At 36.3% G+C, this 24,482-nt stretch overlaps 1 protein-coding gene across 1 annotated transcript in view; it reads left to right on the plus strand.

Annotated features, from left to right (window-relative positions):
* Nucleotides 1-24,482, plus strand: part of ABCA13 (ATP binding cassette subfamily A member 13) — a 168,221-nt gene that overhangs the window by 61,509 nt on the left and 82,230 nt on the right. Inside the window, exons 24-35 of the mRNA XM_059852346.1 lie at nucleotides 554-854; nucleotides 1,682-1,796; nucleotides 2,998-3,327; nucleotides 4,271-4,340; nucleotides 5,367-5,501; nucleotides 6,893-7,030; nucleotides 9,771-9,960; nucleotides 10,800-11,018; nucleotides 13,138-13,334; nucleotides 14,080-14,237; nucleotides 14,627-14,857; nucleotides 19,802-19,892. Coding sequence (XP_059708329.1) covers nucleotides 554-854; nucleotides 1,682-1,796; nucleotides 2,998-3,327; nucleotides 4,271-4,340; nucleotides 5,367-5,501; nucleotides 6,893-7,030; nucleotides 9,771-9,960; nucleotides 10,800-11,018; nucleotides 13,138-13,334; nucleotides 14,080-14,237; nucleotides 14,627-14,857; nucleotides 19,802-19,892 — 2,175 coding nt within the window. The remainder of the gene's footprint in view (nucleotides 1-553; nucleotides 855-1,681; nucleotides 1,797-2,997; nucleotides 3,328-4,270; nucleotides 4,341-5,366; nucleotides 5,502-6,892; nucleotides 7,031-9,770; nucleotides 9,961-10,799; nucleotides 11,019-13,137; nucleotides 13,335-14,079; nucleotides 14,238-14,626; nucleotides 14,858-19,801; nucleotides 19,893-24,482) is intronic.

The raw sequence follows: 24,482 nt of genomic DNA on the forward strand, positions 1-24,482 counted from the left end.
TTTACAGCTCCATATTAAGCTTTCATCTGTTTGGTTGGGGTTTCTTTTCCTTTACACAGAGCTAGAGAAAACAAGCATGCAAATTCTACTGTGTTAAACTTCTGCAATTGACTTGAAGATTAATATCAGAATAAATTTTAGTGGGTTAGTGCTGTTTACTTTGTCATCTACTTATGAAAGCTGTTGATGCTTTGATGCACAAATTTTATGGCTGCTGCTTTTACTGTGGAACTGATGTCAGTACCCTAAAAAGGGCTAAATGTGGATGCAAAAAGTAAAGGATGCAGCTCAAAAAAAGACAAATCACCTCAGACAAAAATTATTTTTACGAACTCATTTATCATGTGAATCATCTTTTACATTTCATATTCATGAACGTGAAAAATGTGTCTCTGAAACCTGCCATTTTTTGGCTTGGAATCAAGAAAGTCTGGAGGCCTGCCCTGACAGATTAATGCATTCTATATCACATGGTAATTAGCCATGAGTTAGCTATGGAAATAGCATAAATTATATAAGCTTAGTTATGAAGCTTCCTTTCTTCTTGTGTCAGGTATCATCTTCAGTACACCAGAGGACAAGAAACAAGATTCTAGCAACCTCCTTCCAAGACACATTTCATATACAATTAGAACCAGTGTTCTCTACAGCATGAGAACAGATTTGATTAAAAATCCAACATGGAAATCCCATCCCCACAAGTTGCCAGCTGATGGGTTTAAATACAACCATGTCTTTATTCCTCTTCAAGATATGATTGAAAGGGCAATTATTTCAGCACAGACTGGGACAGACATCTCAGAGACTGCAATTCAGGTGCAAGCCATGCCTTACCCTTGCCATACCAGTGATCTGTAAGTAAAATTTCAGTTTTTTAATTAGATGTATTATCCTTGTTAGATTAGTTCTAGAGAACTTGGGATCCTACTAGGTTCCCACTTTTCAGTGGGTGAATGTATATCTCTGCAGAGTTTTGAACAAGTGCATCCAATACCAGAGTATTATAGCATAGCGAATATTGCCCAACAGCTGTGTTTGACACGACATGTTGTACAACATTTGTCTAGCAAAAAACCCCTTACAAAAAGTTTGCAGCCATAGTGTGGAGTAGTGTTCTGGAGAGTGGCTGCGTCAACATAGGGTGAAATTAGCTTAAATTATTATAAGAGATCCCTTTTAAATCCTTAGATGTCTTGTACACAAACTGTAAATTGGTCCCCTTGAAGGGTGAAGTTGATGAAGCAAAAGTGTAGGGTTGTTCTCTGTAAAACCGTCAAAACATCCCAACTATGAGATTTTAAAATTAGTCAGTGGTATCAAATTTGTTAAAGTGGAGTGAAAATTCACTGGGTCATGTTATTCATTGTTGTCCAAATATACTACTTTTCCATTGACACAAATGTGACTTTTGTTTTACTTTGAATGGAGCCCTAAAGAGTAATTATATCAGCTGTGTTGTTTAAAATACTACAATATATATCATTATTATTATAATATTGTACCAGTACGTACATTTAGCTTGTTACATAAAAAATAAGTAATTCTAACCAGATCAGGAATAAATCTTATTGTTCATGTCAGATCTTATTCTGAGAACAGTTCCAGTATTAACCTATTAACATTCTACTAGAAAATAGTTTACGTTTGTGGGCTGAAAACTCTTCATATTTTTCTTTCATAGATTCTTGAACAACATAGGTTTTTTTTTCCCACTTATGATGATGTTAACATGGATGGTTTCAGTTGCTGGTATGGTTCGCAAGCTGGTTTATGAAAGAGAAATTCATCTTGAAGAGGTAAGAGCCAGATTAACCTCTGAAAAGAATTTAATGATTTAGGTGTACTGAAATACCGAAGTTGTGAGGTACTTTTAAGTACTCATAATCCAGATGGCTTTGTTTTCACTTGTTTCCTCTGGGCAGTAGGCTCTAGTTCTAGCTGCCAACTCAGTTTCAAAACATTATTTGAGCATCAGAATGCAAATATTGTCCATGAGACAAAAAGCAACAAGCAAAAGTTGAAGCTGGAAAGTGTATTTGGGAAGGCTGAAGCTGGAAAGTGTATTTGTGATTAGAATGATTTGATTTGGATTCTTTTTCATATTTTGTTCTGTGTAGTCTAATGATAAAACTACCTAAAATAAGTTAAGAATTTGTTATGAAGTGTGTCATTACCAGAAATAAAAGGGAAACTGCATACCAAAAAAAAGAGGCAATTATTTGCTTCTATCAACAGCTAGTCTTCACAGGTGCTAAGCATTTGGAAGGCCAGTGTCTTTGTGATCCATTTTCTATTGGGATAAATAAACTCTTTAAAGAATTACTCTGATTTCACTGTATCAGCACAATTACTGATTGAGTAAAATTTTTCATTTGGGAAATTATTAAGGAATTATCTAATTTCTCTAATCTTTCTGTTGTAAGGTAAACTTTTTTAATGCTCCCAGATATTAAATCAACCTAATTTTGATGATCTTATGAGAAGTGTTTCAAAGGTTTTATTAGCTTGTATCCAAAAGCATATTTTTAGAAAAAGAGGGATGTACTTCATTCCTGACTAAATTATTATTTGCCTGGTAATGTATAAATTTATGAACTGTATGCCTCTTTCAGAAGAGCAACAGGTCAAGAAAAGAATATTTGTAGATATATTGCTGTGGATATTCTCAGTACTTTTTAGCATATAAAAAGGTAAAATCCTAGCTGAAAGAACCAGTAATCTGACATCTGTTTTTGAAACCCTATGCAAAAGAGAGTGTTGCTGAGCATGGTGATTGCTTGTGCTCATGTGTGATGATCTCAGAGACTTCCCTGCTCAATAACATGTCTGATCCAGGAGAGAGCACAGGACAAGGGCAAAGAAACGAGAAATTTAAGGGGAAGATGACATCCTTTGGGAAGCTGGTAGTGTCTCAGCGACAAAATGTTTTGTTTAAAAAGGAAAAAGGAAAAGAAAGTTTGCTTCCTGACTTTAACTCTCTGCTCTGTTGTCTTGCAGTATATGAGGACAATGGGTGTGTATCCAGCCATTCATTTCTTGGCTTGGTTTTTGGAGAATGTCATTGTGCTCACAGTTAGCAGCTGTGCTCTGGCCATCATTTTAAAAGCAAGTGGTATCTTTGCTTATAGCAATGGCTTCCTTATCTTCCTTTTCCTCCTGGAATTTGGAGTTGCAGTCATCATGTTAAGCTATTTTTTGGGAGCGTTTTTCAGCAGCGCTGATACAGCAGCTCTGTGTGCCAGCCTTGTCTATATGATCAGCTTTTTACCCTACATAGTTTTGTTGGTCTTGCAGAACCAGCTGAGTTTCACCAACCAGATTATAATGGTAAATATTTCTTCTTTTCTAATTTTTCTCCTCCAACTGTGATGTGAATTTCTATAGTTTCAAAACTTCAGACCATAATGTATTTATTTGTTCCCATGTTTCTGTTTGCTTTTGTGATATTGGAAATAAATCACACTAATAAATCTCCAACTGAGAAAATATTTAGAAGGTAAAAAGGAATGAAAAGTAATGTGCCAGGACAATTTTTTAAATCTACAGAAAATATCAGGAAGTTGCATTCCTCATACTCATGAGTTGTCTTAGTGTCTTGACCTCAAAATATTTACAACATTGGTGTATTTTCAAGATCAGCTGATGACATGCCATTCCTCAAAGTCATTATTTGTTTGGAAAAAAACTAGTGATTGATTTTATGTTAATATAATTGGAGAATAGATCAGAAATTTGTCCAACCATATAATCTGAGGTATCGGTGTTTCTTTGGTGTAGCTTCATTCAGGTCCTTTCCTGTTCTATGTATTCCATAGCCTGTTTTATGTCTTTGTACTGTCCTAAAATTCTATATCCCTGAATGTGACATCAAGTATCACCATCATATAAAGAAACCATATTTCGCACATTATGGATTTACTATTTCAAAATAACTCACTAAATTAGGCCGGTGGAATAATTCATACACTATTAAATTTTTTTTTTTTCAGCTAATTTTTTTGGTGTCAGTTGGTCAGATAAAATAACACTTTCCAGTATTAATAACTAGGTCAGCGGAGCTCTGTTAGAACAAATACTACTAAGGTTTGTGGGGGAGTCCATAATATTAAAACGTAAAATGAAATAGCATCCATTATCCTATGTGGAGGGAATAAAAGGTCTATTTAGTTAGGTTTTGATTTTAGTATCACAATATATTTTATTTCATGGAACTTGTTAACAGCATGTTTTTATTTGATGTTCACATACTCTTTCTCCTCTGATGTTGTAGTGTCTTCTTTCCACAACTGCCTTTGGGCAAGGAATATTTTTCATTACATATTTTGAGGGCCAAGAAATAGGTAAGGTCTTTGGGTGGGAGAAAAGCATTGTAATGATTATTTCAAAAACTACAGTTGCAAATGTTTTTCAATCTGTTCTGAAAAAATCTCTAATAAATTAATAAGCTGGATCATGTTCAGGTATATTAATATAATCCTTTTTTTTTACTATTATGGCAAGAACAATATTCATGACAGTGGATGTTTCAAACTATTGAAAAATTGTCATAATGAGACAACAATTTGTAAGAGTGGAAGAGACAATTGCAGAATATATTTCTTAAATTTCTCTCCAGACACTTCATCAAAATGACTCATCTTTACTGACGGAAGAGCAAAATGTGTTTAGGGAGAAACTACTTACCTTGACAATTTTGGAAAAAGAATTGTAGAAGCAATATCATGATCCACTCTACTACAAACAAAGTGGCATTTTCAGTTTAAAAAATACAATTTTTTTATAAATTTACAACTTTGTTAATTTTCCATTTAGCAGTATGGTAGCTTTCTGTAGCACTAGTGTTTGTACCTTCTTTTTTCCTTTCATGTCTTCTCCAATGTAATATTTTCATGAAGCAATTATTCAGTGAGTTCATTCATGTTTATGTTTAAATACAGTCAATGTACCCAATGCTTCTTAGTTAGAATTCACAGACTTAAATCTTCAGATTTAGCATTATAGAAATGATATTAAACTTTGTGTAATCCTTTTCTTTATATTAGCAGAGTGGCTTAAAGCCTGATTAATTTTTTCAGTATTGTAGTTCTTTTCCTTTTACCAAATTAAGGGCCAGCTAAAACTTCATAAACAACCCTTTCTACATCATCTTCTCTACATTTTCCCAGCAGCATCACCTGCTGTTCTAAACACAAGCTTGTAGAGGCAAAGAAATTTTTTTCTGTTCATTAGGATTACTGTTATTAACTATGGTTTGTCTTGTGCCAGTGCTTAAATGCCCAGAAGTGAATGGTATTGACGTGTTTGTGATCTTTAATTCTGCGCTGATCTAGCTTTGACCTTTAAAAAATCATTATTATTACTACCAGGAATTCAGTGGGATAATGTGCACCAGTCAACGGCACAAGGAGGATACATGACCTTTGGATGGATGTGCTGGATGATGTTCTTTGACTCCATTTTATATTTTTTAGGTGGCTGGTATTTCAGCAATATTATTCCTGGTAAGATCATGGGCTTGTTCTTATTTCACGTTTTTGAAGAAGTTATTTAATATTATTCATCCATTAATATTTTCACAATGTAAACATTCAGTCACCATAGGAAACACTTATCGTGGCATTGTCTTTCTTGGTTTTATGCAAATAAGACAAAAATGTGCATTTCTCTAAGTTATGGTTCTGTTGTGCAAAACAGTCTGACTTTCTTTAGGGACTGGGAAACAACATCTTCCAAAATGCATAAATACTGACTAGCGCTAACACATGGATTAGAATTTGTAGCCAAGCATGCAATATCTTTTGTTTGCTGATGGGCATGCCAAATATTTGATAGAATTAGGAATTTATTGGATCTTCAGTCTAAGAGAGCTTAGTCTAGAAGAAGAACTTCCTGGAAAAATGGTGAATCTCCTCTCAGTACCTGGGCTGAAACCCATGAACAACAGCATGTTTTTAGATAAAAAAACTTCAGACAGCACAGTAACTTTACCTTGTTCCCAATTAGTCCACAGTCCAGTGTATAGAGAAAACAAATTGATTTTCAAGTATATTTTCAGAAAGTAGTGGTGTGTTTAAATTTTTTTATGAACAAAGTTTAGAAGTCTTATTGAGTTGGTTGAAGTATTTTTAATCATGGCTTCATGCCTCGCTGTATGTTTTACCTTTCCTCTGATGATTTACCTTTCCTCTGATTTGCATATGTCACTTTTTCTTCTGGCTACTTTGTATTTCTTTGTTTATTAAATTAAAATTAATTTTGCCTTGAAAGATAGGGGTGGGTGGAATATGCAATTGAATTTAAAAAACTTTATCTTCAATTGACACTTGCCCTTCAGGGTCAACATAATGGCACTCCAAATAGAGAGATTGCGTAATGTGTGACGGGAAAGTAATGCCTGAAAAGATCAGGCACTGCCAAAGATTAGTTTGTATACAGGACTGTGTTTTTGCCCTTTTTGTTTGTGCCATAATAAGTGTTTCTTTTGGTGGCTGATGTTTTTGCATTTTGCAGATATAAAAGGAAGAACTGGTGCAATGGACTACTTTTATAATAAAATAAAATAGACTCTTTCTCTTGGCAGGATATTTGGTGCATTTTCTTCCCTATGGGTTACAAGATTATGTAAGGTCTATGATTCTGTTACACTTTGAAGCTGATTTGGAGACAGAGTAAAGCATCACTGAGGCTTGATTATTTTATGGAAGGGCCTGGTTTTATGACCAAATAACTTTTTTCTTGTATTTTATTAAAATTTTTAAGTAAAGAAAAGTATTTAGGCTAATTAAATGATCTAACCAACTCATTGTAAGCAATAATAGGACATTTTTAGTCTACAAACAGATGCAAAATGGCTATAAATTTTTCAACAGTTTGTATCATAATTCTAACATAGGAAAATTTGGATTGAAGAACCAGTGGTACTTTCCATTTACTGTTTCCTACTGGAAGAACCTGTGTGGTACAGAGAGAAGCAAGAGACATTATCTGAATTCTAATATGTTTTTCTTCAATGAAAACTTTCAAGAAAAAGGTTTGTAGTAATAGAATTTGAACAATGGCTTTTTTTTCTGAATGGTGTACTAGTCATAGTCAATCTGCTTTCTCTCGTTGCTTGGTCCTGTATTATATGTTTAGATCTTATCCCTTCTCTCTTTCATTATGTAGTATATACTATGAATATTGTATAGTTACTGTTTCATTTTGCTACCCTCTGTAATGATTGATTAATTCTGTGAAAACTATTGTACAGAAATATTTAAGAAAATTCTTAGAAATATGTAAAATAAGCATCTCTTGGGTTCATCCTGTCCCAGTCTATTGCCACTTTGCATTGTTTGGATCTTTTGGAAGCCACTGAACCCTTTCATACTCTTAATGAATCCCAAACGTGTTGGGCTTTATTAACTTTTTTAAAATTTGCTTTTTGTTTCAGTGGAAAAACTAACTTTGTTCACTTCTTTCTCTTCTGTTTCTAATTTCCCTCTTCTATAATCACTGTTCTTTCTGTCTCTGCTTCTTAGCCATTTGTCTAGAAAGCTGTTATTGAAACTAATTTTTTATTAGCCTCCAGATAATTTCACTGCTCTTCTATGTATGTTCACTTGCTTACAATTAATTCAGATTTTTTTACCTTTTTCCCCCTCTCCAGTTGCTTTAAGGATGTTCCCACATTTAGTTTAGGTTTTGGAAATGATAAAGTAAGTCACTCTCACCTGTATTCCATCTTGGGCCTTAGAACAACATGATGGATTGTTGTGCTTATTTTGGGAGCTAGAATATCTTAGAAATGATCCAGTTGTCTGTAGCAGAGGTGAAGAAGCCGAACAACTCAGCAGTTTTACATACAGCTGTCTCCTAGATTGGAGAAGACTTCAAAATGTCTTGAGGTTCATTTTAAACACTTGTAGAAGAACAATTTGTATGAGTTTTGTCTGAATTTATGCAATTTGGAACAACTATTTTGTCAAGACAATTGTGTTTGGTCCTTACATAAAATGAAGATTTCCAGTGTTGCCTGGGTTCACCACATAATGTGCAGAAAACAAAGACTTAAACTTCTCTGCCTGACCAGTTTTAGTGTGGATTCTGGCTCGTTATTTAAGTGATTTCCTCATGTCATGCGGTTGATAACAAATTGTGTGTGAACGGTAACAACTGTCTGCAGCAAAGGAGCTTGCTGTCCTTTAAAAGAATTGCGTGCCATTGTACTGACAATGGAATAAATGCAGCCACGAAGCATTTTCTAGGAAGAGCAAAGTGACTTGCTTCCAGGCAATTTCTTCACTTGTCCCATACAGCCCAGGCAAGGGCTGGTTGCAGGGGCACGGAGAACATTTAGGAAATCAGAGGTGTGTGAGGGAGGAGCTGGGAGTGTAGGTCCTAGCAGCTGGAACTACAACTGCAGCAGGGCAGGCAGTGACCAGGGTGCTGTGTATCCACTTGGAGCTCCCTTTGGAGGAGTCCCAGGGCAAGCAGTTTAGTGCTGGCAAGTAACTTGGAGTTCTCCCTCTTGAGTCTTTCTTGAGCTACATCGTCTGAGGCCCCTCTGCACTTAAATGCTTTTTTGTTAATTTAAAGGATATACTAAATTAGGAAATTTAGGAAACAGCAGAAAGGTTCCTAGAAGTGAGGTGCATGGGTGGGAGATCTCAGTAGTGCCACAACTGCTGGTAGTACCTTGCTAGCAAGTGACCTCAAGTTTAGAACTAATTTTTGCCAGAAGCTTAAAACTGAGTGTGAAAGCAGCAAAACAGCTTCTTCATTCACAGTGTAAACAAACCAATCATTGAAATAATAATGTATTTTTTTATTTATAATTTGATTTATATGATTTAAGATTTTTTATGTAGAGGATAGTTCTCTGTTCTTATAATATTTGCATTTTATTTATGTAAAAGTAGTGCAAAGAATATAACTATAAACCGTAAATATCTTATGTGTATGTATATGCATAAGAATAATTCTCTCTTATAATTCTCAGGTATAACAGTTTGTTTCTTTGGACTAACATTCCAATCTGGCTTGCCTTTGCTTAAAAATAAAATAAACCAACTCAATGCCAGATCTCTAAGTAGTAATGAGTCAATACAATATTAAACATGAATAATGTAAAGGGCCTGCTGGTTGATTGTGCTCATGTTTGGAAAGTAGTGCAAACCTGACATGGAAAGGAAGGCAACTTCATTGGTGTCTTATGGCATCTCAGTTTCCTAAGGATGTTGCCTCACAGCAAGAAGACTGTTGGATATCTGCTTGCCTTGAGCACCTTGAATTATGCTAGGGCTAGGCTGCTGCTCTGAATAGTTTCAGAGATCTGCTTTGCTTAGTTGACTGAGGGGAATTGAGAAGATTAACATCCTGCGCCTATGAATGTTATGTCAATATTGTGTGCCTGAAACTGGATGACATATATGAAGTAGCTTACACAGTTAGAATATTCTAATGCTTGTGGGCATAAAAAAATTCAAGTAATGTTATTATAAGTATTTTTTTTATTATAAATAAGATATAGCAACTATTTTATGACTTTATCAAGACACATGTAGATATGCACATAATTTGGTGTAACAAATGGGCCAAATTCTTAGCAAATATTGATTGGCATGGTATCTTTAATTTCAGTGTAGTTTGTGTCAGTTCAGTCAATTTGAACGTCTGTTCTATGCCTTGGTAAATGGTAGCAGAAATTACGTGATTTTGTTATTCCTTTTATGCACAAGTGCAGGTTTAGATTCAGCAGCCTGCTCATTCTGCTACTCTTCCCCACACAGACCCAGCACCTCAGGGCTGGAAAGTCCCTTGCACTGAAGGAGCCACCACCGTTGGTGTCGTGCTGCTGTCCCTCACCAAAGAGCACGTGGATGGTCAGAAGGCTGCAGTTAAAGATCTCAACCTCACTTTCCATAAGGGTCAGATAACAGCACTCCTGGGACCTAATGGAGCTGGAAAGACAACAGTAATGTAAGCCTGAATTTGATGCTATTACTGTCCCCTCTGATCTCTGCTATGCTTTTTCAGTTTAAAATTTTGTGAACTGTTTGCTATGCTTTTTTTTCTCCCCCAAATAAATATTGAATAAACTCCTCAAAGCACATGGAAAGTGAAGGCTGTATATCTATGAAAAAAGGAATGTAATGAGTAGAGAATTGAGTCCTTTGTGTCACTAGAACCATGATGTGATATCCCAGGAACAGCTTAAGTAGCACCTGGGCATGTCTGGTTGAAGAGTTGAACACATCTTGATGGAGTGTTCTTTTTTGGAATTGTATGGTGTTTTTGTCCCTAGAAATTGCAGGGGACTTCTTTCTTGGCAGTTGACCAAAAATGAAAGTAATAAAATGAAAAATGACCTTAAAAAAGTCACAATTAAGAAGTTTGTTTCTACCTTTCTGTTAGCTATAATCAGCTTTCATCAAGCCAGTGACACAGGATGGGACCTAACTGGAAAATGCTCCTCACAAAATACCCATGTGGAGAAGGAAACAACCACCTGTTAGATTTGGTTGGGAAAAAAGAAAATCTTTCTCTGGATAAAAGGAAATTAAGAACTCTTGAGATCATGTTCAAAAAACAAGACAAAAAACCCACCAACAAACAAACTAACAAAAAGATCCCAAACCCAAAAATCCACCAAAACCAAAAAGCAGCTAAGCCCAAACCCAAAACATTTGTGATGTCTCTATAACTATACTTGACTGAATTGGTGTTACTCTAAGGATGTTAAAAATGCCTCAGGATATCTAAGGATGAGCTAATTGCACGTTATCTTGCTAAATTATTTTTTTCTTTTCTTATGTCAGATCCCTGTTGACTGGCCTGTATCCACCGAGCTCTGGCACCATTATTGTGGATGGGAAGGACATACGGACTGAGCTGGCTGCCATCAGGACAGAGCTGGGTGTTTGTCCCCAGTACGACGTCCTGTTCAACACACTGACAGTGCGAGAGCATCTCCTGCTTTATGGGTCAGTGAAGGCACCAGGGTGGACAAAAGAACAGTTGGATGAGCAAGTCAGTGGGTGAGTTTTCCTTCCTTTTCTGGAAATCTGTCAAGTAAATTGGTAATGACTGTTGCAAGCTGCCCAAATAAAAAGAGAAAATGCGAAACTTGCCAGCGGAAAACAATGGAAACTCCAGGGTTTTGTGAGTTTTTGTCACATTTCATGCTCTGAAATCATGATTTGAAAATAAATTTCCTACTGTCTAACTATTACTTGAATATATTAGTAGAGGGAACTGTCAATGTTTAAAAACCTGGTATGAAGAACCATCAAATAATGATGTTTTCACTGGCATGGAGGTGGTTAGCCTAGTAAAAGTTGCAAGGGTTCCATCTCATGCTGTCTGCCTTGCCTCTATTCTTGATGGAGAAGCAGATAGAAAGAAAACTGCTATGCTTGCCCCAAGTTTTTAAATAAACCAACAAAATGACTTTATATATTTATTATCCTGTATTCCTTCACCTGCAGGAGAAGGAAGGTTAGAAAACCAGAAAATCCAGGTAAAGGCAGTGATTACTACAATATTTTAAAATAAGCAACCTAATTTTCCTTTGCCAAATCCAGCCTTGAAATATTTTTAATAAATGATGAGGTTTAAAAATGAAAAATACTATAGCAAAAATAAGTCAGAGCTCTGACATGAACTCAGAGGATTTGCCACTTGTCAGGTGAAAAACATTTGCTAGTATTTTTGTGCTGATACGTCTTCAATACAGGACTAGATCTTAATTTTTCCTAGTATATATTAAACTAACTAGTGAACTGTACAAGCTGAGATCTGGTTCATCAATAGCAAACTGCATTTATTCTACTTCAGAAATAAAATATATTTTCAAACAGTGTGGCAGTGTAAATAGTTTGTGTTTACCTTCTTATTCATGCTAGACTATGTGAAGGGCTAGGCATTTCCATGCTTCAATGGAAACAAATGTCAGGTTGATGGGACCCTTCCTTAAGTGTACAATCAGGCATATGCAGAGGCACTTCCGGCAAAGTGGCTTTACTTTTTGGTAGCAATCATAAAAGCCTGTAACTTTTAAATTTGGATCTGAACAAACTCAGGTGTGGACACCCTGCTCTCTCCAGAAACAACAGAAGGAGTTCTCTATAACTACAGAGACAAAACAAACTTTATAAATGGATTAAAATGGAGGCAAAATAATATTCTTTATCTTAATGTACTTAGACTGCTGAATTGTAATTCCAGCAGCAGTCTGTCATACTAATGGCACATAAGAACACTCGGAACTCTGCAGGCCTTGCTACTAAGAAAAATTATTTTTAAAGGCAACAAATGCTTTAAAAGACTTCAGAGAAATTAGAAAAGCAACAAACGAATGAAGCAAAAGCTTTTTAACTAAAAAAGTGGACTTCTAAAGAGATTAAGAATAATTTTTCTCACTATATATCTATAGAACAGCTATTGAAATGTGTTTTCTTAAAAATTAGAAATTCTCTCAGGGTAAATGACATTGCTTACAGACTGCATATTCACTGAAATGATTCAGGAGTTTAGCTTAGGACCGTTGAGCCTTCTATCAGCTTGCCAAGCTGATAGGAGCTGAAAGCTCTTAGGTCAGTGACTGTATGCTCAGTATGATGAAAAATGAGTCAAAGGTCTTATAGTGTTGCCTTGATTAATCATGTTTCCATACCATGTTCAGAGACAAGACCAGCATCTTGCAATGGCTGAATTGGAAACATCTGTAAGATATCTCCCTGTCCTTAACATAGGAATTAGATTAAATTTGATTAGTTAGTATTATTCTACCCAGGGATCTCTAATCAGTTTATTTCACAAAATTAGCAGCCTTTATCACTATTTAAAGGGGCTATAATCTGTAGTTTGCTGAAGTTGTTGGACAAACTAGTATTAATATTATTATCTTTAGTTTAAACTTTGCCTTTACAATATTATTTAAAATCTATGCATCTGAGGATGATAAGCATTTATGCTTTGTAGGTAGAGGTTTTTTGTTCCTATTTGTTTTTGATGTCAAAATATATAATCAGACAGAGATAGTGATTTTATTGCTTTCCATTTACAGTGAATTTTCAATACTTTTTCTCTGAGTGGATAGAATGTGACTAGAAAAGCACTGTCAAAATTGGTCCTGTTTCTGTATTCCCATTTCAGAGCTCTGGAAGATGTGGATTTATCACAACATCAGTACAAACCTGTTGGAGCCCTTTCTGGGGGAATGAAGAGGAGGTTGTCAATTGCCATCTCCTTTATTGGAAACTCAAAGACAGTTGTTCTGGACGAGCCCACCAGTGGAGTAGATCCATGTTCTCGCCGTAGTATCTGGGATGTTCTTCTGAAGTACAAAGCTGGTACAAAGTTTATGTGCATCATTTGCTTCTTATTTTCTTTTCTGATTTTTTTTTTCAATAAATTTAAACCGGATAGTCAAAATGTAGTCTAAATATTATCAGAAGCTAAATACATTAATTTCTGAGGAAACATTAGGTTAATCTTGGTAAGTTTAAGGCAAGTCAAATGGTATTACAAGAATTATCTGCTATTGCACAGAAAGACACCTAATCTTAAAAAAGACTGAGCTTAGTCCTAAATCCTGTCCTGAAGTTTCTACCCTTTCTTCAGCTTCTCAAAATTACTTTCTGGTTTCCATTTCCTATTTTGCATATACCTGTATATAGATGTTTATATACTGCTAATTAAAATATGTTCATCGGTCAGTCTGCTGCACTAATTCTAAAATTGATTGTTGGAAGAAAACTCTTCAGCTAGTGAGCACTCAATTAGCTGTAATAACTCACATTGAGTGATCCCTTGAAAGAGACACTGTGGTTATGCTATTTTAAGGAATTTCTTAAGCTGTTAAAACAGCTTGAGGTTCTCAAGCCTTAATACTGTTTGCTATGTATAAAACCAGGCAAAGTAAGTTTAGAACTGAATCTAACTAAATTTCTAGTTCTGACAGCATATTTTGTTTATGTCCTCTATTTAAGACTTTGAAGCATCCTGAAAATATGTTTCCCTAGGGCTAAAGGACCCTTGTGAGGGGTTTCTCTAGAAACCAGGTTTTGTAGACATGTTCCAGTCTTTGTCATGCAGGTTGCACTCTGATCTTTACCACTCACCATCTTGATGAGGCCGAGGTGCTCAGTGATCACATTGCCATCCTGCAGCGTGGCCAGCTGAGGTGCTGTGGTTCTCCCTCTTATCTGAGGGAGACATATGGCCAGGGACACAGTCTAACACTCATAAAAAAGGTAAGTTTAAAATGTACTGTACTGCAGAGTGCCTGCCAAGTACATTTTAAGGGAGAAGTATGTCCCTGCCAGGAAGTAATATGTTTAGTAATACGATTATTAAAGAATGAGCAAAGCATGTTTTTATTGACTTCCTTGGTTGTTTTGGGTGGATGGTATTATTATTGCTATTTAGATGAACACAATGGCATCTTTGAAAATGGTGAGTATAAGTATTTAGCTGAAAATAGGCTTGTCTCACTGTCCTTTATTTCTGGGAGGTAGTCTCTGTAACCCAGCTGTAATGCAATTTCATCAGCGGAATTTTTCCTGCATGAATTCTAATATTAAGACCAATACTTCTGAAAATATTTAATTTTTTCTGCATGATTATCTTTCTTTCCTTATAGCCCTCTGTGTTTGAAATCCAGGACCCTAAGCATATTGTTCAGGTCACTTCTCTGGTACAGACCCATATTCCAGAAGCCTTCTTGAAAGATAACAGTGGAACTGAGCTGACCTATGTGATCCCAGAAAGGGCAGATAAGACCTCTTTTAAAGGTCTTTTCCAAGCTTTAGATCAAAGCCTTCAGCATCTACATGTGACTGGCTACGGCATTTCTGACACAACTTTGGAAGAGGTATTTGTAGTTTTTCTGTGTAATGACATTTTCTTTGTTAGAGAAGCTTGATTGTATCTTTTATGTTGCACAATTTCTTGTGAGAAGCATGCTTAAAAAAAAAACAAAACAAGAAAACAAACAAACAAAACCTCCCAAATCAGGTAAAATCTATAATGTATGGTTTTGCTTTGCTGTTAATGTAAAGACTGATGAACTGTGTAACCCTAAAAATTTTTTTTTTCTGCATTAACTTAAGGGAAATGTAATGTGTCATTGACTTTATGAGAAGCAGTGTCATCCTGAGCCCATAGCATTGGAACAAGCTTTGGGCTTTCCAGTCTGGTGATTCAGCTCAGGTGGCTCTTTAGACTGAAAAAAAAATTGCTAAGAATACATTTGAATTTACTATTTCTGAAGCTTAGGACTTAACCAAACTGTGTGATGAAATACCTAAAGAATATTTTCTGTGAATACCAGGAGATAAAGTCTTTGATATATGCATACATCAACATACATACACACATAAATGTACATGTATGTATGTATATATACTAAATGGATCAGAGGAAGAGAGTCTGTTATGAATCTTCATAATTCTGAATTTAGCTCAGTATAAATAGCCATGTCAGCAAGAAGTTATTTCCCTTGGACTCTTTTTACACCATCCATAATTTCTAAATAAGATTCCCTAAACCACCACTATCCAACTACTGTACTCTAGATCCTTTAGAAATAACTTTTTTTCACTTCAAGTGATAGGAGACTTTCAGATTCCTGTGATACAATTCTATGAGGCAAGTAAAAAAAATATTGAAAAGTTTTTATTTTCGTATAGAAGATGGATGATTAAGATGGTATAAGTGATAACATTGTTCACTGCTAAACATTATAGATTTGGAGGTAATGTATATATTAGAAATACTTTGGGGTTACATCCCCATGAGATAACACAAGTCTTTCCAGAACTGACATGTATGAAGTAAGTGTGAAGTTGTCATGGTATGAGGAAGATTCCTCAGTGAGCTGAATCTGTGACTCTGTTTCTGACACCTTTAAATCTCACTAATATTATATTTGCTCAAATTTAGGCTTTAGATACCTTTTCCAACCATTTGTGTTTGTATATTTTATAACATTTGTAATCCAAAATGTTGATAGAACCAGAAGGAGAGTAGAAGGGTAGTTAATTAAATTAAGCATATGCTAAGAGCTCTCTGGAGGATGCTGTTTCACTTTCTGGCAACTCTGGAGATTCCAAAGCTTGTTCTTTCTTGTTTTTCTTTGAGGGGAGAACAAAATGATTGTAATATCTTTTCAAAATAAGATGTGCAAAATTTGTTAATTGAGTAGTGTTTTAAAATTATTTTCCTTGAAGTGACCTGAGACTTTGCATCAAAACTTTCCAGGGAAAGCCATATACGTCCTTGAAATGATGTGTGCCTTCTAGTGAGGTGCAGGGTGCTCCAGCACATCCTGGTGGTGGCACAATCACATTAATCTATTTCACCGTAATATTGTCATTTGGCCAGACTTGTTTCCTCAAAAACAAAAAGTACTTTTTGTCCTTGACAAGGACAAGTCCTTAGTCAGATATAGACTTGCGAGTCAAAACAGAAATTAGCCAGCATTTCAGAGAATTACAGAATTTCATGGAACATTCTGAGTTGGAAGGGACCCAAAAGGGTCATGAAGTCCAGGTCTTAAGTGAATGGCCCACATGGGGATTGACCCCACAACCTTGCTGTCATTAACACCATGCTCTGACTAACTGAGCAAGCAGGAATTGCTAGGGCATGTGAGGAAAGGATGCTCTGCTGAGGTCTAGAATACACTTTCCTTTAGACATAGCAAGAACAGACTGTCTCTGTCATGGTGCCTAATCCTGACTTTTCCATACCTGTGTTTCAGAAGGTACTCGCTCTCTTTTAATAACATTGTTAGGCTAATACCACTTCTGTTCACAATATCTGTTGCTACATCAGGTAAATTATCCTATCTTCTGTACAATGTAGTCCCTAATGGTTCCCATTCTTAAGTGGATGTTTGAAAACTGGATATCATGGGGAGGACTGGGCAATGCAGGTGGCCTTCTGCCTTTATAGCTGTATCAGAGTATGTGTCAATGAAGATGCAACAGACATAGGAAGCATTAGAAAAGGATTTAGTAGGTTTGTTTATTTATTTTTTTTTTAAGGTATAACTACATCCTCTCTACAGTGACTTAATGAGATTGAATAAGAAAATATGTCTGCAGCTGTTTTGGCACTGAAGTAAACATATGCAGGCAATATTTTGTAGTGTAGGCATTGTCCTAGCCACAGATGTGTAGTTACTTTGTAGTTTCACAAAGTGGTTGACACACCTGAAGGACAGGATGTCATCTGGAGGGAGCTAGACGGGATCAAGAATTGGGCCCATGGGAGTCTTGTTAAACCATAAGGTTTAACAAGACCCAGTTCAAGATGCTGCCCCTGGGTCAGAGCAAACCCCAGTACTAACACAGGCTGGGGATGAACAGATCAGAGCAGCCCTGCCCAGAAGGACTTTGGAGTGCTGGTGGGTGAGAGACTGGACATGACCCAGCCATTGGCACTCACAGCCCGGAATACCAAGCATGTCCTGGGCTGCATCCAAAGCAGCGTGGGCAGCAGGACCAGGGAGGGGATTCTGCCCCTCTGCTCTGCTCTGGTGAGACCCACCTGCAGAGCTGCATCCAGCCCTGGGGTCCCCAGCACATGAGGGACAGGGACCTGTTGGAGTGAGTCCAGAGGAGGGACATCAAGGTGAATAGATGGATGGAGAACCTCTCCCATGAGGAAAGGCTGAGAGAGTTAGGATTGTTCAGCTGGAAGAGGAGAAGGCTTTGAGGTGACCTGATAGTGACCTTCTAGTACCTGAAGGGAGCCTACGAGACAGAGAGGGACTTTTCAAAAGAGTGTGCAGTGACAGAACAAGGGGGAGTAGGTTTAAATTAGACATTAGGAAGAAATTCTATTTTGTGAGGGTGGTGAGGCAGTGGATCAGATTGTCCAGAGGAGCTGTGGGTGTCTCATCCTTAGAAGTGTTCAAGACTAGGCTGCATGGAGTTCTGAGGAATCCAGTCCAGTGGATGGTGTTCTTGTCCATGGCAGAAGGGTTGAAACTAGACGATCTTAAAGGTCCTTTCAAACACAGGGCATTCAGTGATTCTGTGATTCAGTTGTTGCAGTTTAGTTTGGTTTGCTTGACAGAATTGATGTTCAGAGCCATCAGCAAGTAGGTCCAAGAAAACAAATTAGAATGTGGCTTTAGACTGTCAGAATCTGCCTCCAGGGTCTAATACAGAAATATAAGGCCAGAAATTTCTGGCCCTGCAGTTGTTAATGGCCAAAGTTGTTCCCTGAAAGCTGGCAGGTAACAAATGCAATCAATAACCACTGTTAAATGGCAATTATATTGACTAAGCAAAATATGGTTTTTGTAACAGTCAGACCTTAGAAAGTCAAGAAATGTCTTTCAAGAGCTATAAAGTACTTCACATTGACTGGTTTTTATTGTCTATTATGTGAGCTCCTTGGAAACAAGGAATTTTTTGTTATAGCTGAGATCAGATTCTTTTGTGGGAAGAAATAAATGGTTTCTTAATGATTTCTGAAAGTTGCACTGTGGGTATAATCTGTCTTGCAGCTCAACCCAAACAGAGAGGAAAGAGCAAAAGAAAACTTTCATCAAGACAAAGAAAAAAATGTGGTTGTTCTTTTTCTGCTTAATTTGAGATGCTCATGGTACCTGTATTTTCTGTAATTTTTTCTTTTTTTTTCTTTTTACTTGAGATTCTTAGATCACTCTTTAAATTGTAGTTCAAGTTAAGACAAGAAAATGTTAATTGTGTTTTTAGTCTGAGCTTACAAGAAGTAGAGAATGTGTGAATAAGGCTCACTATGAAATCTTCTGCAAGGCTGAAGTACAGATAAATGAAATTCATGTCAGTGAAATTCAAAGGACTTTATGTGGACAGAACTGTGAAACAGGTTTAAGGAAGAAACAGTAGGTTGAACACATATCTGTTTGGCAAAGTATATATACCATTCAAATAGACTTAATGATTATGAAGTTGGTGAATTCTGCTGGGTTTTTATAATTTTTAGTCCTTTCTGACATGCGTTCCCCTACTTTAGAAAAATCAGTCCTTTCAATTTCAATCTAGTGCATATTTTTAGATTGTTGCTTTTATAGAAAAAGTAATTTCAGCTTTTCTCATCACAATTTTAGGTAACAGGATCCTATAATCTCTACCCAATTTAGGGTATGCACACTAATGTTTTACTACGAAGCACACATTGTTGCCCAGTCCCCTCTGCAGTCTTAGTTTTACAAGACTTTGTTCACCTTGGCTGTCTCTGATGATTCCCTTGTCCTTTACATGTCTTTCAGTAACGTTATTGTCCATGTGCTTGCACATATCTATGAACATTTCCTAAGTGTCCCTAGACACTGTGAATTCCCTGGAACCTGTTGGTTCTCAGCTCTGTAGGATTTTGTACATTAGATTTAGATGTTCTAGTACAACTAGAACTCTTTGGTAACAGTTCTAGATGTGCCATAGATTTCTAGCTGGAGCATCAGGAGAGAGTTAAGCTGCTTCCTTGGTAGAAACTGCAGTAACTGAGTTCCAGCACATTCCAAAGCTTAGGAGCATAAAAAGTCAATCAAGGGCAGACAGTCTATTGAAAAATCTTCACAGATGGTAGTGTTTATGGGTCAGCAACGTTTTGCATGGGTGTTTTTGCATCTATTGATATTTATTTCATTTCCCTTATCTCCAAGATTTTAACTGGAGAGCTTGACTAATATTATCGTCATATTCCAGCAAGGTGTTTACAGCAGTCAGTAGTAATTTCTGACAGTATGGATGGTTTAGGATATATATAAAATAGTTTTAGAAAATTGATTCTAAAGTACTTTTTTCTACTTTCATGAAAGGTTTTTCTGAAGCTGCTGCAGGACTCAGAGAAGATGCCCTGTGTTCCACAGGCAGCACACCAGGACCATACAAATGGTGCTGAATCAGTCTGTAAGTAAATATGATGTGCCTTCTGAAGCAACAAGATTTATAAAGATCAAAACCACAAATGTAAGCATACACGAAGTTCCCAAAGGTGAAGGATTCACAAGCAAATGGAGAATACTTCTTGTTACCATCTGGTAATTTTTTTTGTGTGTCTGCCTTGGGAAGTAGTTTTTATTTGTCCACTATGATTTACCTCTATACCTTCGCAGTCATCTTCCCACCCTGGAAACTAATTATCCTCTGTCTCATGCTGAAAATGGACAAATATTACAGACATACCACAGATATAAAATCTCTACACAGTAAGAAAAGTACACTCATTTTCATCCACACACAATTCAGAGGAAGAAAAAAAAAGCTGGTTCCCCTTGTAGTAGGAGATCATTTGACTTCTTAACTGGCATGCTATTTTAGGTTCCTTTACATCTTGTTTTAAAGAAAAACCCTTCATACTTTCTCTTTTCCTTCCCTGCAAGCCTGGGAAGAGGTCCTTCCAAACACTTCTGAAAACACAGGAAGATTTTTTCTCTTTTAAAAATTCTCTTCATAAGAAGAATCACTAATCATCACTAATGATCATGAGGTAATGCCATTACAAAATCCAATACTCAAGTTCTCTAATGGCAGTGCCCATCAAGTTGATGAATGTTTTCCCATTGGTTCTGGGATTTTCATGCTTCTATACTTACCATGTTTCTTTCTATTTGAAGATTGACATTTAGATTATAGTTTTCTTTGGTTAGATGTCAAGCACTTTGTTCTATGTGCAGTACTTTTCATTATGTTTTTATAAAGTACAGGAACAGGGAAGTCCTGATCTGTGGACCTTTAATGTTACTGTAACAGAAATACCAATTTTCAGCCAAGCTTTCTTTATTTAAGATAAATTCAATTGAATCTGCCAGTAATAAGTAATCATTGCCAATAATGGTGGTCTAAGGTGAGATCTTTTCTCACAAAGTGCAAGCTTGAATGGATGACTTTTTCCAGAGGGTGTGTTTGCTGGGCTATTCCATCTTGAATCAGTGAAGATGTAAGCATATAAAACTAAAAAAACTTCACTAAGCAAATAAAATTGCCACTTTTGTCAGTGGTGAGAATGAGGCTTCTATTCAAAACACAGTTTTGAATATCCCTTATTTTATAACAGTCAATTTATTTATTCAAGACTCAGCTGGGACATCTGAACTAGTTTCAAATCATAACAATCTGTCTTCTCCACATTGCATTTTCATTAAGGAGTAAGATTTACAGTTCCTAGATTAATGAAGACAGTATATTCCATGGAAGAACTTGATATACTTTCCTATCTGCATCTCAAAATGTATAAAGTAGTATTTGTTTAAGTTATTACATTTATAAAGAATTGAGTAATCAGAGACTCTGTATTTTTTCACCTGATAAATTATAGTGAGAATATGTGATGATAATGCCATTTCTTTGGGGATGAGAGTACTGGCAAATTGGCATTCATTGCAGATGACTGTAATTCATCATTAAGGACAGTTGTGAAGTGAAGGCATAAGGGATCTGGGAAATGATCATGAAAGGTATCCATCATTGTCACAGTTAACCAGAATACTCCATGGACAATAGCTTAACTTGTATAACTTTGTCTTTGAATGCAGGTTCAAAGGCAGTCAAACTTTCTTTTGTCAAAGTAGTCAAATGAATTTTCAAAACCCCTTAGAGCAAGCAGCTGGGATTATTGAAGAGATCACAGGATGCTGCTATTTGATTTGTAAAAGAATTCAGACTAGAGAGATGCTTTTACAAAGCACAGATCTGAGCTCAAGCAGGGATGTTGGCTATCCTTTAATGCTGCTGAGCTCTTGAGGTGTCAGGATTGTGCAGAAATCAAAATATTGTCTAATGTCTCCTGGACTAGGAGGCTTAGCAGAGAGGTATGTATCTCTCTTAAATGAAACTGCAGAAAATCAGTTTTCGATTTAGGCTGGCCACCAATGCCAAAAACATGCAAGAGCCATTGTTTCAGCAAAATATGACAGTATCTCACTGAAGCCAGAGCTGAGATAATTTCTAGTTATATTTTACAGTGACTTAGGGTACTGTGATTGGAATTGAGTTAAATTTTTTCATAGCAGCATCTATGATGCTGTGTTTTGGATTTGTGACTGAAACAGTATGGATAACACACAGTGTTTTGGCTATCTCTGAGTAGTATTAGTGGTGCCAAGGCTCTCTCTTTTCCATGTCCCTGCTATGAGTAAGCTGAGGATGGGAAAGAGGGTGTGAGGGGACACAACCTGGACAGAGGAGCTAAATTTGCTGAGAGTTATTTAATGTCACAGAGTGCTATTCTTGCCAATAAAAGCTTTTTTGGGGAGGTAGCTGTTGCTACCAGTGGCTGAGCATGTCTGCTTGTGGGAGGTGGTGAGTGGTTGCCTTTGCATTATCTGGATTGGATTTTTTTTGGTTTTTGTTTGTTTGTTTGTTTGTTTTGGGTTTATTTTTCTTTCTTTTTCCTTTACTGCTGAAACTACCTGTGTCCTGACCAACAATTTTTTTCACTTTCTCTTTTCCTATTCCCTTCCCCATCCTGCTGGAGGAGAGGGAGTATGGGCGAGCAGCTCTTTGGTGCTTGGCTGCTGCTTAAGGTCAGCAATGAAAATAATGTAAAATAAACTCAGAATTATTTGTGCATTTCTAAATGCAAATGTTATAGTTAATTAGCAGTCCATTAATTAAAATAATTGTAGCAGTTTTAATATTGGTAATTTTAAAGATGCAAAGCACACTGTAATATATAATAATTTGTTTCCATTGTGAATGGTTTTCTCAAAATTTTTAGCTTTGTTCCAATAAAAAACCTTAGACTAAAACTCACCAGTTTGTGAAAACAGTTAGAATTTTTTTCAGTCAGGATTACTGTGTGTGCAGACATAGTACATGGATATATTATAGTACAGTCATGCATTATTAATTTATACTCAGTTGGAACACACAGTAATTATTGTTTTGTAGATGTATACAGAGCATGCAGAAAAATGCTTAGACTGAGCTTGCAATGACTGTTTGACAAGACCATTGAAGCCAAATAGCCTAGAGAAAATGGAGAAACCAACTATGTGGAGGCCAATAAAATTACCATAATACACAGCAGGCAGTATATATACAGAAATAATCAGGAGAGCTAAGAGCAAGTCCAAAAGGTGGGTAGGTAACCATGGACAAATGACAAAATAATCTGAACATATGCAAAAACAGGTAATAGGCTAGTAAGAGGTCTCATTGGCTCATTCAGGGACCATTATTGTTGAATTAAGATACTCAGATGTTTTGCTAAAGAGCCAAATTATATAATTTTGTAGCATTTATTGTCTTAGAAATTTCTGGGGCATCCCAACTTTGGATCTAGTCCCTTCTGGCAGTAAACTAAAGTTGGAACCCTTGAGGTAAAATGAAACTAAACTGTAGAAAATTCAAAATTGATTCTTTATATTTTTGCACACAGTAATAGATAACATTTGAATTTTCCTGCCATATAATGTTACAGAGACTTAGAGTATTGCAATATGTTTTAGAAAGCCAAAGAATAGTTATTGGATGTATAATATGAGCTATAGTTACAGTAGTGCTATTAAGGCTTATACGCCTCTGGACTTCTTGGATAAGTTAGCCTCTGAAAGTGTGGGTGTGGAAGCAGGTTGATGCATAACTACTTTTTAACATTGCTTAACCCTTTCTCTGAAGCAGCTGGTGTTAGCCATTTTGAACCATACTGGGCCAAATGTGATGTTACTCCTGTTAGGATTGGTGAGATCAACAATATACAGACTCATAAAGCTCAGCTAAAAGCTAATTTACTAAGATATTGTAACTGACAAAAAGCAGTTGTTAATAGTGAAATATCAAAATGAAGAGCTTTTGTGAATTTCAGCTGGGTTTCAACTCTGTCTTTTGATTATCTTCACAGCTGATGCTGAAGCAAACATAACCTTGCTGTTGAAAAAGAAAGACAACTACTAAAAGGTGATAAGTGAGACCAGTCCTAAGGACTGAGTTAGATCACTTGAAAAGCTGAATCCATTTTAAATAAAGGGTATTTTAATTAAGCCAAATTCTAGGCATGTCTGCATGATGGGGAGTAATATCATGGAAAGCACTGACTCTGAGTTATCTGCTGATCCTGGTTGAGAAGCATTTTAAGACAGCTAAGGTGATTTATATTTGAGCTGAATGTACAAAATGATGCGAAGAGGTCATTTTGACTATCCATTCAAAATTGATGAGACTGATGCTACAATACTAATACAACCCATTTGTCCACATTTTTAAGTTTGAATGACTTTAGGGAGAAATTGAGAATTCAGAAAGTGAGCAGAGAAGAATTAATATTTAGAGGTTGGCAGTGGAGTCCTTATAAAGGCACCACCTGGGCTCCTTTAATGTAGTTTATCAAAAATAAGATAGAGAAGTGGTTTGCTTAAAGATCCTGGGTTTTTTTTTAATCATGGAGAATGTGACTGTTAAAGTATAATTCTACCTTTTATTTAAGCAGAAGACAGAAATTAAATAAAGCCAGCAAAAAGGAGGCAAGTAGCTGTAATCTAAAGACAGGCAAGAGTTAAT

This window comes from Haemorhous mexicanus, chromosome 1 (genome assembly GCF_027477595.1).
Source record: "Haemorhous mexicanus isolate bHaeMex1 chromosome 1, bHaeMex1.pri, whole genome shotgun sequence".
Lineage (NCBI taxonomy): Eukaryota > Metazoa > Chordata > Aves > Passeriformes > Fringillidae > Haemorhous > Haemorhous mexicanus.